At 47.4% G+C, this 13,683-nt stretch overlaps 1 protein-coding gene across 1 annotated transcript; it reads left to right on the plus strand.

Moving 5' to 3' along the window:
* The first annotated feature begins 395 nt into the window (after window positions 1–395).
* Window positions 396–13,056, plus strand: CWC25 (CWC25 spliceosome associated protein homolog). Its single transcript, XM_036340481.1, has 10 exons — window positions 396–592; window positions 2,541–2,713; window positions 5,426–5,662; window positions 6,298–6,367; window positions 7,071–7,198; window positions 7,848–7,911; window positions 8,508–8,719; window positions 9,375–9,473; window positions 10,935–11,096; window positions 11,583–13,056. The coding sequence occupies exons 1-10, from the start codon at window positions 575–577 to the stop codon at window positions 11,695–11,697; spliced, it is 1,278 nt and encodes a 425-aa protein (XP_036196374.1). The 5' UTR covers window positions 396–574; the 3' UTR covers window positions 11,698–13,056.
* Window positions 13,057–13,683: the final 627 nt, after the last annotated feature.

The raw sequence follows: 13,683 nt of genomic DNA on the forward strand, positions 1-13,683 counted from the left end.
CCTTTTCCCCCAATTGACTATCCCCCACCTCGCCGCCCGAGAGTGCGGGTTTGAAAAGCCGTCTGGAAAACCGGGGTGTGTGGGGGAGGTGCCGGGCGAGGCGACCGGACCTGGTCCACGCTGGGGCCACCCCGCGAGACACCGATGGAAGCCCCGAGAGGGACGCCGCGGCGCGCTGCCATGACAACCGAACTGCTGGGCGAGGCCTACTAGCCACGTAACTGATTACCGCAGCGGCGTCTGAACACACCCATCGCGATGGCAGACGTGGTGCCAACCCGAGGGCCCAAAACGAGGCCGCGGACGCCGCAACCTGAGGGCCTCGAACCGCAACAGCCCACGTGACGCTCCTGCTACGTAGCGTCACAGAGTAAACAACGTCATCACCCCGCGACGCCGTCGCCGTATTGGAACGCCCTCCCGGAAGTAGAATGTAGATCCGGCTGTGAAAGCGGCCGCCGGTGGCCCCCGAGAACAGACCGGGGGCAGTCGCACCTGAACTATTTCTCTGCGTTTCCTCTCGCTCCTTCCTGAGTCTTCCAGGTCCACGGAGTGAGGACACGTCTCCGCCATCATGGGGGGCGGAGACCTGGTAAGTGAGGGAGGCCTCGGCCGGGAGGACTGAGGCTGGAGACAGGGTTGGGCTCGGGACGGAATTGGTGGGAGTGGGTAACCGTGGCAACGCAGCCTCGCTTTCACCGGGGTGAAGTTGGGGGGGGGGGGGGCGTGCTGTAGCCCTGGAGAGGGGACGGATCACTAAGGCTACGGAAGGACTGAGCGGAGACCTGGGGAGGTGGGCCAGGTGTGTCCCCAATGGTGGCAGGTGTTTGTGTGTGTGTTAGGGGGGCCCTCGGCTGGAAACTGAGTCCAGGGGAAGGCCCGGGGGCCAGGGTTGAAATCATGGGTAGGAAAGGAGGCAGGTCTCGAGGACGGGTCCCGCAGGCATTATTTTGTATGTCTTGTCTGGGGACACAGATCTGTCTTTCTCAGCTAGGAGTTCAGAGCGACGTCCTGGGCTGTAGTAGGCGTGGCTTATGCCCCATTCTTTCTCTTGAGCCATGTCCTGGGGTCCATTTTAAGCCTGAAAGGATGTTCATGCCCACCTTTTCCGTTTCTCCTTCAGTGCTGCATTCTTATTTATAGTGTCAGAGTTTTCTCCTGAATTTTTAGCACTTAATATACGTTAAGTGGCCATTGCTCTTAAGCAGAATAGTTCATTTGTAGAGGGCTGAGGCCTTAAATTGGGCAGTGACCCACAGAGCATGGTGCAACATCAGGGAAACGCTAACCTCTTGGAAGTTTAGCTGATCGAATCAGCACATCAATTAAGTCACCTGTCCAGTAGCTGTTAGAGTTTGTCAGATGTTACTGAGTTCCAGTACTCCATCAAGGTTCCTCGAATTTGGTGTGTTCTTTGGAAAACTGCATTTAGAGACAGGAAAGCTCTTTTTCTTTTTAATGGAAAATGCAAATTTTAAAAAAATTGTTGAAACTATTACATATGTCCTCCTCCCCCTCCCCCCCATTAACTCCCTTCAGCCCCCACCGCCCCAGGCTCTCACCACCTAATTGCATGTGGAACAGGAAAGCTCTAATCCAGGGTTTCCCAGCCTCAGTGCTATTGACATGCAAGGCTGGATAGTTCTTTGTTGTGTGTGTGTGTGTGTGTGTGTGTGTGTGTGTGTGTGTTCCTGTGCATTGTAGTATGTTTACCAGCATCCCTGGCTTCTAGCCACTAGTACCACCCTTCTCCCCCACTTGTGCAACCAAAAATGTCTCTAGACATTGCCTCCCCATCAGCTTACACTCCATCTCCAGCCACAGTGAACTGTTTGTGCTATATTCTTTCTCACCACTGTGCCTTCACCTGTGTGTGCTGTTCTGTTTGGAAATCCTACCCCTGCCTCCCCTATTTCTACATTATCAGGTTAATTTATAATTGTTCTGAGATGTCATTTCTTCCAGGAAACTCTCCCTGATTGGGAAAGCTGGGCCAGAGCAGTGGCTCTTGGGGAGGATGGAGAGGAGAAGGGTGAAGGGTGGGGGGAGGTGAGAGCCAAGGGGAGATTCCTAGGAAGGAAGGTTGGAAGAGGTACTAGATGGGGTTGTAAACCATGCAAGTGTAAGGCAGGTTAAATGAGCTGAAGGAAAAAAGAAGGCTGTGTTCATAACAATGAATGTTGCTTTACAGAGTCTATACCTTTCCATCTCCTTGCCCCATTCCCCCTGTATTGTCATCACCAACCCTCACTTCAGACATAGCCAATGGAAGTCAGACTTATATGCAGTTCAGGCTAAAAGTATTAGAAGGGAATTCAGGAAGGGCCTTTTGTATCCTGAAGCTTTATGCACTTGACCAAAAACCCCCTGGTGTGTGAGAGGTTGTGGGTGCCAACCTTGTCATTGTTAAAGACAGTCTTGACCTTCCATACGCCTGCCTTGGTGTGATTAGGGTACAGAGGGGTGGGTGAGGCAGGGCCAGTTGTGTTTACCACCCATACACTCCCTGAATTGTTTCTCCCTCCTTTCAATTACCACAGAACCTGAAGAAGAGCTGGCACCCGCAGACACTCCGAAATGTGGAGAAAGTGTGGAAGGCTGAGCAGAAGCATGAGGCTGAGCGGAAGAAGATCGAGGAGCTTCAGCGGGAGTTGCGGGAGGAGAGGGCCAGGGAGGAGATGCAGCGCTACGCGGAGGATGTTGGCGCTGTCAAGTAAGCCAGGGGCTGAGGGTGGGCATGGGGGGCTGAGGGTGTCCTGGTGTGTAGGGAACGGCAGGACTGGCCCACAGGTGCAGCATCCAGCTGTTGCACAATAGCTGATTAAAAGGGGTTTTGGAGTCAGACTGACCTGGGTTCTGAGGCTGGCTTTGCATGGACGAGCCTCACCATGTAACTGGGGGCAAGTTTGGGAGCCTTGGTTACCTCACTAGACCCAGGAGAGAGAGTTCCCAGTTTCCAAGGTTTGTGGACGATGGACTGAGATAACATGTGGAGGGCTTGGTGCAGGCCAAACTCATGGTGGATGATTGGCAAGTACCCACAGCTGAGGGTGATGGCTGCTGCCTGCCTCTGGTATGTGTCAAGGCCTCGCTCCTGGTTTTTTTGTTTGTTTATGTATGAAAGGCTCGTTTTAGGGGGGCAGTGAGGCCTCATGGAAGGAGGTGGATAGTGTGTCTGTCAGTAAAAGCTGTGTGACTGTGGACAGTCCCACTCGATGTTACCCTGCTTGTTTCCTCTTGTGTAAAGAGGATAGGAGTAGCAGGTAATAATTACCCGTCTTGTGAAAGGAGGTGGGAGTAAATGTGTTCTGAGGAAAATTAAAATCATGAAATATGCGGGGCATTTCTAAATCAGAATTGAATAAAAGCCACAGGAGACTAAAATTGAGTAATCTATCACTTTTCTTTCTTTTTTTTAAATATATTTTTATTGATTTCAGAGAGGAAGGGAGAGGGAGAGAGAGAGAAACATCAATGATGAGAGAGAATCATTGATTGGCTGCCTACTGCACACCCCCTACTGGAGATCGAGCCTGCAACCAGGGCATGTGCCCCTGACCGGAATTGAACCCAGGACCCTTCCGTCCACAGGCTGGCGCTCTATCCACTGAGCCTAACCGGCTAGGGCCATCTATCATTTTTCTTGTTTATGTCCTCGTGGGCACGTCTCCTGGGTAGTGTGTAGCATGCGCCCCCATTGGATACACAGGGCTTTTCCTTAATAATTTCATGACAGGAGGATTTGTGACATTCAAGATTGTGTGCATGTGAGACCTAGTTTCAGTTCATGGAAATGGAATTATGAAACTGGTTGGGCATTAATTATTCTTATTAGCCCGGCTGGAGTGGCTCAGTGGTTGAGCGTTGACCTATGAACTAGGAGGTCCATAGTTCAGTTCTAGTATATTAAAAAAGTATATTTTAGCTGAAACCAGTTTGGCTCAGTGGATAGAGCGTCAGCCTGCGGACTGAAAGGTCCCAGGTTCGATTCCGGTCAAGGGCATGTACCTGGGTTGCGGGCACATCCCCGGTGGGGTATGTGCAGGAGGCGGCTGGTCGATGTTTCTCTCTCATCGATGTTTCTGACTCTCTATCTCTCTCCCTTCCTCTCTGTAAAAAATCAATAAAATATATATATTTTTTTTAAAAAAGTATATTTTAAAAAAATGTCCGGCCCTACCTGGTTTAGCTCAGTGGATAGAGCATTGGTCTGTGGACTGAAGAGTACTGGGTTCGATTCCAGTCAAGGGCATATGCCTGGGTTCCGGGCTTGATCCCAGTGTGGGGCGTGCAGGAGACAGCCAATCAATGATTCTCTCTCATCATTGATGTTTTTTCTCTCTCTCTCTCTCCCTCTCTGAAATCAATAAAAATATATTTAAAATAAAAAATTAAATGTCCAAAAGCCCTGGCCGGTGTGGTTCAGTTGGTTGAGTGTTGTCCATGCACCAAAAGGTTACTGGTTTGATTCTCGTCAGGGCACATGCCTAGGTTGTGGGCTCCATCCCCAGTAGGGAGCAAGCGGGAGGCAACCTATCAATGCTTCACTCTTGCATTGATGTTTCTCTCTCTCCCTCTCCCTTTCTCTCTCTCAGAAATCAGTAAAAATAATATTTTTTAAAATGTCCAAGGATGTAACCAAGAAGACGTTCTTTATGCTCATAGTTGTTATATAATCTTAAACAAAAACAAACACACAAAATAATCATATTTAAAAAACAATTTAATGTTATAGATAATGCTGTTTTGATGAAAAAACGTTGCTGCTTGCAGTGTGAGTGGGGTATTAGCTGCTTCAACATAAGCTTTTATGAATTCAGCGTGCCTTTATTGTCTGTTGTATGAGGGTTCAGTTTTCTCACCACCGACTATAGGGAAATATTTATTTGGCATGATACTGTGACATAATTGCCCCCCTCTTTTGGCGTGAAAGCATAATTTTGTGATCAGGTTATCTCTGGTCTTTTTTCACCGTCTCCATAACTGTAGTGTCACTGCTTGTGCCAATGTGCCAATGAGCACCAAAACACACAGTGAACACAACTGCATATGTGGTCACTGAAATTGGTCTTGGTAACGAGATTGTCAGAATATGCTTATTGTTTCAGATTATTCTAGAAATGAAAGGACAATATAGAAGCTTATGTAGAAGCCCTGGGCAAAAGATCTGTGCCCCAGGCTGAGGAACATAAATTGTTTCCTCATAAATTGCTTTAGGTGGTGAAAGTGAGCTTCGCTAAGTGGTAAGCTTCATGCTGGCAGGCACCATTTCTCCCTGTGTGCCATGGGGAGTACTGTGCTTAGCCCATCTTAGGTGCCTGTAGAATGAGTCCTGCTCTGACCAGCTATGGTTATCTATCCTTTGTGTTCAGGTTTTGTGTATAGGTATCTACATTTTCTTTTCTTTTCTTTTTTCTTGATCTAGGAAGAAAGAAGAAAAATTGGACTGGATGTACCAGGGTCCTGGTGGGATGGTGAACCGTGATGAGTACTTGCTGGGGCGCCCCATTGACAAATACGTTTTTGAGAAGATGGAGGAGAAGGAGGCAGGCTGTTCTTCTGAGACAGGACTCCTCCCAGGCTCTATCTTTGCCCCTTCGGGTGCCAACTCCCTCCTTGACATGGCCAGCAAGATCCGCGAGGACCCACTCTTCATCATCAGGTACTGAGGAGGGGCTGGGAAGGGGTTTTGTTACAGAGATGCTTAGTAGAGTGTTACTTAGCTTCTCGCTTCACAGCTGGTTTCCTCTTAGCTTTTATATATCATGTAAAAGAATTTGTCTCCATTTGTGCTGCTTGATGTTGGGAAGGAGGCTCCATTATGGGTGCCTGGTATAGGCCATATGGGAAGAGATTGGCAAGTGGACCAGACCAGACTAAACCAGATGAACAGATTTATTCATTTACTGTTGTCCCTTAATAAAAAATGCGAGAGAAGCAAGGTGAGGAAGACGGGTAGCTTCTTGGGAATTTGGAGATCCGCGGCCATCAATTGACACACAGGCTGACCCCGTTTACCAGACTATTTGGGAAGCCTTGAGTGTGAAGCCCAACAAGAAACACACCAGCTCTCTTGCACCACAGGGAACCAGCGTGGACTTTCCTCACAATATTCAGCCCCTTACGCAGGTTTGGGGAGGTTTCTGGCTTTCACCCCATCATGTAGATTTCAACATAGGACCTGCCTACATGCCTTTCGAAAAAAGATTGCTACATAGAATTGTGGAGAGTAGAATGAGTGACTTAATCTCCTTCCTAAAATAAGTTGTTATGATTTTTATAATTTTCTCTCTTTAGGAAGAAGGAAGAAGAGAAAAAAAGAGAGGTATTGAATAATCCTGTAAAAATGAAGAAAATCAAAGAATTGGTAAGTAGTGCATCAAATGAGCACCAGGAGTATCTTTCAGCTACATTAACATGAGAACTTCACTCCATTTACTCTTACCTTACGAGAAGGAAAACTGGCTTTAAAAATTTTTGTCTTTTAGAGACCTTTTGCTGGTGATTTTATGCAATCTCAATTTATCAAGCTTAATTAAGCTTGATTTTCTGTTTTATGTCTTTTGGTTGGGAAAGTACCGTGTGATGGCATGGTTCCAGAAAAAGAGGGGTCTGGGTTATGCCTGTGGAAAGCATGATCATCCAGTGTGTTCAGGAGAGCAGGTGGCAGACTTTCTAGGGTCCATGCAGCATTCACATGACATATGTGATTATTTCTTGGATCAGTTGGCAGGGAAAATGTAAAGATTGATCTTTCCGTTCCCACATGCTTTCAGTGAAGTTGGAATTCTTTTGACAGATGGATGTGCTAGGCAGTGGTTCCAGGGACTGGTTAAAAACTCAGATTCCTAGCCCACCCACCAGAGATTCTGTTCACTAGTCTGGGGGCATTTGTGTACAACCAGGGGTAAGCCCCTCCCGCTGTTGACAGGGCTGCTCTGATAATGTCCTGGCCCCCTGTAGATCCAGAGGCTTGGAGTTAGGTAGTTTGTGCATAACCCAGTTCACTCAGAAGGATTGACAGGGGTCTCAGTCATCTTGTGTGGTTATATGTTCTGGGCATTTTCTAGTTGCAAATGAGTCTGGAAAAAAAGGAGAAGAAGAAAAAGAAGGAGAAGAAAAAGAAGCACAAGAAACATAAGCACAGAAGCTCAAGTAGTGATCGTTGCAGCAGTGAGGATGAGCGCAACTGGGGGAGGTGAGCATGTGGAGGCGGGCCTCCCTCATGGATTCATTCACTCATTCATTCCACAGACACTGAACGCCTACTCCATGCCGGGAACTGCCAGGGCCTGAGGTTTCAGTGGTGAACTCATACACGGGCCCTGTGCCCACAGAGCTGGCCATCTAGCACTAGAGTTCCTTGGAGATCTTGGCGTGACCCCATAGCCCTTTGGGTCTTCGGTCAGACAGCCTGGGTATGACTTTCATCTCAGCTGGTGATTTCTCTGAGACTGAAGCGAGTTTTATGTAGGCTTTTTTTTTTAATGCTTTAATGGACCCATCTGGGCCCATTCTGTATATCTTCTCTGTGGGAGCAGTCAGCATTGTCACTGCTGACTCACTCTTAGTCCCTGGAATAGCAGCACGAGGTGAGAGGAGAATGTGTTCAGGCATCAGAGCTGAAAAGCTGGTCCATGTTTTTGCTTTTTTCTCTACAGGAAAAACATGACTGTGCTGATGCATCTTCCAGCACAGACAGTCCAAATAGAGAGACACACTCCCAAGTCATAGCTGGGAGGTGGGAAAGGTCACCATTGAAGCAGGAAGCACATTTCAGCACAAGAGATGTAAACTGGACCTTTTTGCATTTTTTTTTTCAATGAGTGTGTGTTTTAATCTTTTAGGTCTCAAAAGAAGATGGTGAATTCTTCCTCTGTTTTACCCAAAGTTCCTGGGTATGGTTTACAGGTAAGGACGTGGGCTTTGCAAAGGGAGTGGGACTGTTGAATGTGCCAACTTGACAGCCTTTTAGATACAGAGCATTTTAGCAGCCAATCAAACGTGGGAAGGAGCGAGTTTGAGCAGCCAAGACTGGGGCTGCTGGGGAACAGGCCCATGCCTTAGCCCTGAGCTGAGGGCCCTCTGAGCAGAGAGGCTAAACCACAGGGGAGTGTTTAGGCATGCTGTCCATCCCTCTGCAAATAATAAACATGAAATGCATATATTTTAAGTGTACAGGTTGGTAATGTTCAGCAAATGCACATCCCTCTGGATTCCTTCTTTTCCCTCAGTATGTTTAACTTTAGGCCCTGTGCTCCGTGCTCTGCCTCTTGCTCCTCCTTAGGCTGCCGTGAAAAGCCAAGCGAGTTTAGGTGGTTGGGTGGGTACACTCTTTTAAATAATTCTGAAGATAACTTTCCTAAGTTTCGCTGTGAAGGGATTGGTTTACCCAGTTGTCTCCTTACAGAACCTCAGTGCTCATCCATTTTCGTGTCTCACTGCATTTTCTCCTGAGTGCTGCATTTTCCTAGGAATAGCCTTTCTTCCTTTCCTTGATGATACAGATCAGGGACTCCGACCATAGCCAGCGTCTGCAGGGCCCTTTGATGGCTGAGCCAAAAGGAGTGCATGGGTGGAAGAATCACTCCAGGTCCAGGAGCTCCTCCCCGTCACCTCCCAGACATGCCAGCAAGAAGAGCACCAGAGAAGGAGGGTCCCGGGACCGGAGGTCTCGATCCCCGGACAGAAGGTCACGGTCCCCAAGGCCAAGCAAAACGTGAGTCTTGGAATTCGCTGTGAAATAACCTGTGCGTGCCGGGGGCTGGTCACAACAGGTGATTTGCTCTTGGTGATATCTGTTTATTAATTTTTCTAAATGTCTTTGCTTTGTTACTCCCTTTACATCATTTGCCCCTCACCTCAATGTAAAGCTCAGGCCCCTAGAATGACATATTTTTTTAAATGTTTTAAAGTGGTTGCAGTCCACTTTTTAAGTATATATATATATATTTCTTACTGATTTCAGAGAGGAAAAAAGAGAGAGAGAGAGAGAGAACCATCAATGATGATAGAGAATCATTGATTGGTTGCCTCCTGCATGCCCCCACTGGGGATTGAGCCCACAACCTGGGCATGTGCCCTGACCGGGAATCGAATTGTGAACCTCTTGGTTCATAGGTCGATGCTCAACCACTGAGCCATGCTGGCCAGGCTAGAACTACGTATTTATATATTTGGAATCTCTAGAGCAAGTTTAATATCAAATCTTAGGTACCTTTATGCCTTTGTTTTCCTTCCACTTCTGCCCTCTGTTCTCTTCTATTTGGATTATAATTCTAACACAGTTAGCTTTTCTTCCATCGTTTAGGAACATGATAAAAGCCCTTGTGTTGAAAAACTTTTCTCCTCTCTGCCCTCTGTGTCTGTTACAGGCACAACTCTAAGGTAAACAGGAGAGAGAGGGGCCGAACTAGGAGCCCATCACCTAAAAAAGAGGCCTACCAAAGGCGGCACGCCCCTGGATACACCCGGTGAGTCAGGAGCCCAGCAGATAAACCCCAGCCCCGCACGCCCGAGCCTAGGAGCGGTCCAAACCTGGGCAAAGCGGACCATCTCTATCACCTTTTTGCCCAACCAGCTTTTTTCATTCTTCTTGTCAGCTTTTAAACGTTTGCCCCTCACAGTGGGAGGCACATTGAAGGGACAAACTAATTGTCTCTCAACATCTGTAAATTAGAGATTTCCATAGAAAAGCTTTTCTTGAGAGCGTGTCCCTTACTTGAGCATCAGCTGAAAGGGAAGCAGGGGACTCTCCTGAGGGCAGACAGGACTCTGTGTTTGAGTTGGGTGTGGAGTGGGTCAGACAGAATATAGGCGTGCAGCCCTGGGATCTGAGGCTGTGCCCATGAAAGGCTCTCCCGAGGGGTTGCAGTTGCTCTTAGTAGAAGTTTAGATGAATGAGCAACTTTTATTAACTGCCTTTTACTGCCCCTACAAATTGGCTGCACATTAAAATCACTTGGGAAGCTTAAAAAAAAATTCCCATTACCTAGCTACACCCCATCATAATCCCTGGGTGTGGGCCCAGACACTAGTATTTTGTTGTTGTTGTTGTTAATCCTCACTAGAGGATATTTTTTCATTGACTTTTAGAGAGAATGGAATGGAGGGGGAGAGAGACAGAAAAAAAATCAGTGTGGGAGAGAGACATCGATTGGTTGCCTCCTGCACACGCCCTGACCAGGGCCAGGGATCGAGCCTGCAACTGAGTTATGGTATGTGTCCTTGAGCGGAATCGAACCGGGGATCCTTTAATCTATGGGCCAATGCTTTATCCATGAGCCAAACCAGCTAGGGCCAGACATCAGCATTTTTTTAAAGCTCCCTGGTGATTCTGATGTGCAGCCAACGTTGAGAACCACCGAGAGTCTACAGCATCTTGTATTCACTGTGTTGTTAGAAGAGAGGTGGGTCCTAGGTCCCTTTTAACTATTAATTGCCTGATTCTCTAAGTTTCCAGGGAACAGAAACTTTTTTTAAAAGTTTATTTCTTTTTAAAAATATTTTTATTGATTTCAGAGAGGAAGGGATAGGGAGAAGGGAGGTAGAAACATCAATGATGAGAGAGAATCATTGATTGGCTGCCTCCTGCGCTCACCCTATTGGGGATCAAGCCCACAACCCTGGCATGTGCCCTTGACTGGAATGGAACCCGGGACCCTTCAGTCTGCAGGCCGATGTTTTATCCACTGAGCAAAACCATCTAGGGCTAAAAAGATTTATTTTTGACTGGCAACTTCCTGCCTGACCAAGCAAGGTATTTGGAAGGAAAGAAACTCATCCTGAGTTTGACAGTAGGTTAGGCATGTCTATGGAAAGAGCAGGAGGTGTAGAACCTGAGGTCCTACCTGATTTCTCTTCTCCCCGAGGTGGTTCCGGTTTTTTTGTTAGTAGAGAAGTAGACATGTTGGGATGGTGTTTGTGTTCAACAGAAAGCTCTCATCAGAGGAACTTGAGCGAAAACGGCAAGAAATGATGGAAAATGCCAAGTGGCGGGAGGAAGAGAGGCTGAACATCCTTAAGAAGCACGCGAAGGATGAGGAGAGGGAGCAGAGGCTGGAGAAGCTGGACTCTCGGGACGGGAAGTTCATCCAGTGAGTGCATCTTCTTCCTGCCCAGTGGCTTTCGTAGCGATGGTCCCAAGAAGGCAGTTGGGCAGCTGGTTCATTCCTTGTGTTCCCAGTGTGTCTGTGCCTGTGTCTGTGTCGAGAGATCATGGAGCTCAGGCTCCAGACCATCTTTGTTACCACTCCTAGCTTCTGGCCAGAGCTGGCCAGAGAGCAGGATGTTTTTAATTTGAGGGGAGGAGAAGGGAATTGGTATTTTCACTGAATCTCCTTGGCCTGCCTTTTAAATAAGAATTCATGGCTGAGGAAGTCTTTTTCCAATGAGGCTTTGACTATTTTCCAAAACATAAATTTTCCCTTTGAATCTGGTTTAAATAACTGAGTTCCAGATGGAGGCTTAAAAGAGGGTGTGTTTTTACAGCTGTTTTGTGGCTAGCAACCTGTTTCTTCTAATTTTGCTAGATGACCAGTTGACATGTTTGTCACTTACATTCGTCTGTCTTCTCTCCCCAGCCGCATGAAGCTGGAGAGTGCGTCCACCTCCTCCCTGGAGGACCGGGTGAAGCGGAATATCCACTCTTTACAGAGAACCTCGGTAGCCCTGGAGAAGAACTTTATGAAAAGATGAAACCATCCTCTCTTGCTGGTTTTCCTGAATGTTCCAGGGAGGCTGCTGACCCTTAAAAATTCTCTTTATAAGAGTTCAAGTGACTTCTTCCACAGACGTCAAACCACCACTGTTCAAAGTGACTCTCCTCCGTTGACTCCTAAAACAGCTACTTCCTTTGCGAACTTGCTGTATGGGACCCTCAGCAACTTTTGCTGGGTGCAGAGTGGGTTTTGACTGTTTTTAATGGTGGGCACTGGACCATCTAGGTGTGAGCACTCCTGCCACTCTGGAGGGCTGCTTCCTGTGGTTGCGGTTCATATTATGCCTCTTTCCTCCCACTTGTGAACACCTATTCTACCACCTCAGCATATACCAGTCCTTTTAGGAGCCTCACTCTCCAGGCGCTGAGATAGATTGTGCTCACTGGGGTAAATGGACATTTACTTGATTTAGTAGGTAGGTGACAGGGTGAGACCAGGTTAGGGCAGAGCCAAGGGAGTGACAAAGAATCTGGAAGGGGAAAATATTTTTAAAATCCCTAAATGAACTGTTGGAACCATTGGACTATCTTTCAAACTAACTGTAAAAGTATTGTGTGTGTGTGTGTGTGTGTGTGTGTGTGTGTGTATGCACACACAAATGGTAATTTTTAACATGCTTTTTAAAAAATGTTAGCTTTGTGAGAATATCTTGTTTGGTAAGTGACTTTACTATGTAATGGAACCACATTGTATCTTGATATTGAGTAATACAGTAAAGCAGCTCAGCTTTTTTCCCCCCCTTTGCAAATTGAGCTAGTTTAGGAGGGGCTGGGTGCTTAGAGTCTTTGATGTGAGAAGTGCAATGATGAAGTCAAATGATTTTATGAGTCAGGACCAAATTGGCAGTATGCCCCCTGGCTCTTAAAAAATAAAAAATAAATGGAAGCTGTTTATATTTTATGGCTTCCTTTTATCATGTAGTAATCCTATCACAATAATTCTAGATTTCCTGAAGCTGTTTGCTACTATTTTTTAGTCAGTTATTAAAAAACCCAAAAAGTTATGGTTCCAATCTCCTGTCTTCTTTCCCTTCTCTATTCTTTCACCACAAGCCCTCATTTGACCCATAACTCTTTCATAGGCACTCTTGACCCACACATTAGCTGAGCTCTTCCTTTTCTACTAATTCCTAATTCTGCTTAAAACAAACTTGGATTTATATTTTTGAGCACTTACAACACAAGGCACTGTAATATTTAAAACCTAGTCTTCAGAGAGAAAGTAACAAACTTGTTACTTATTTAATCACTTCATCCTCTTCCCCTATGATAGGGTTAATAATGTATCTTATGTTACTTGGTAATAAAGGCTACATTTATTTTTGTAACTGCTTAAAGAGCTACCATGTGCTGAGAAGCAAATTTGCGTATTTCCTTCCATTCAGAGCACTATGACCCACCATTTAGGTCAAATACCTGGAGATCCTTGGTCCGAGAGGAATTATGTAACAAAGATTTCATGAAGTGAGCCAGAGAATAAGATGGTTATGACTGCTGTAGGACAGGTGTCTTAAGGTGCCAGCAATCTCTTCACTTGACCCTTTGGCGGGAGGAGGCCCGGGCAGCAGGTGGGTGAGCGGGGAGCCCATTCATAAAACCCTGGGCTCCCGGCCGGCTCTTCTCATTGGCCCTGGGGCGGAGGGGCGTGTCCTGTGGGTGGGACGCTGCCTAGGCCCGGGGGAGTGGAAAGACCCACGCTGGGGTGGGGCGAGGGGGCGTTCCTTGGCTGTCCCTGCAGGACTTCCTTTTCCCTCCGCCGCTCCTCCTCCCCCCGGGGTGGGGATGGTACGTCCCACCCTCCTCCCTCCCTGCGCCGCCATCTTGGCACGTCAGGTTGCAGGAAACAGCCAAACCCTGGCTTTGGGGGCCCGAACAGGGACCCCTCCCCCCAGCCCTTCTCCCCTCCTCGCTCCGGTGCGGGGCTTCGGCCGGGTTCCCGTCAGGCCCGGGGAGGAGGGGCGGGC

Source organism: Myotis myotis, unplaced genomic scaffold, assembly GCF_014108235.1.
Source record: "Myotis myotis isolate mMyoMyo1 unplaced genomic scaffold, mMyoMyo1.p scaffold_m19_p_17, whole genome shotgun sequence".
Lineage (NCBI taxonomy): Eukaryota > Metazoa > Chordata > Mammalia > Chiroptera > Vespertilionidae > Myotis > Myotis myotis.

Bases quoted from the DNA above. Each gene is read 5' to 3' on its own strand.
- CWC25 (XM_036340481.1), top strand. The intron at 2,714-5,425 runs GTAAGCCAGGGG...TTCTTGATCTAG, and splicing joins GAGGATGTTGGCGCTGTCAA to GAAGAAAGAAGAAAAATTGG. The intron at 9,474-10,934 runs GTGAGTCAGGAG...TGTGTTCAACAG, and splicing joins CACGCCCCTGGATACACCCG to AAAGCTCTCATCAGAGGAAC.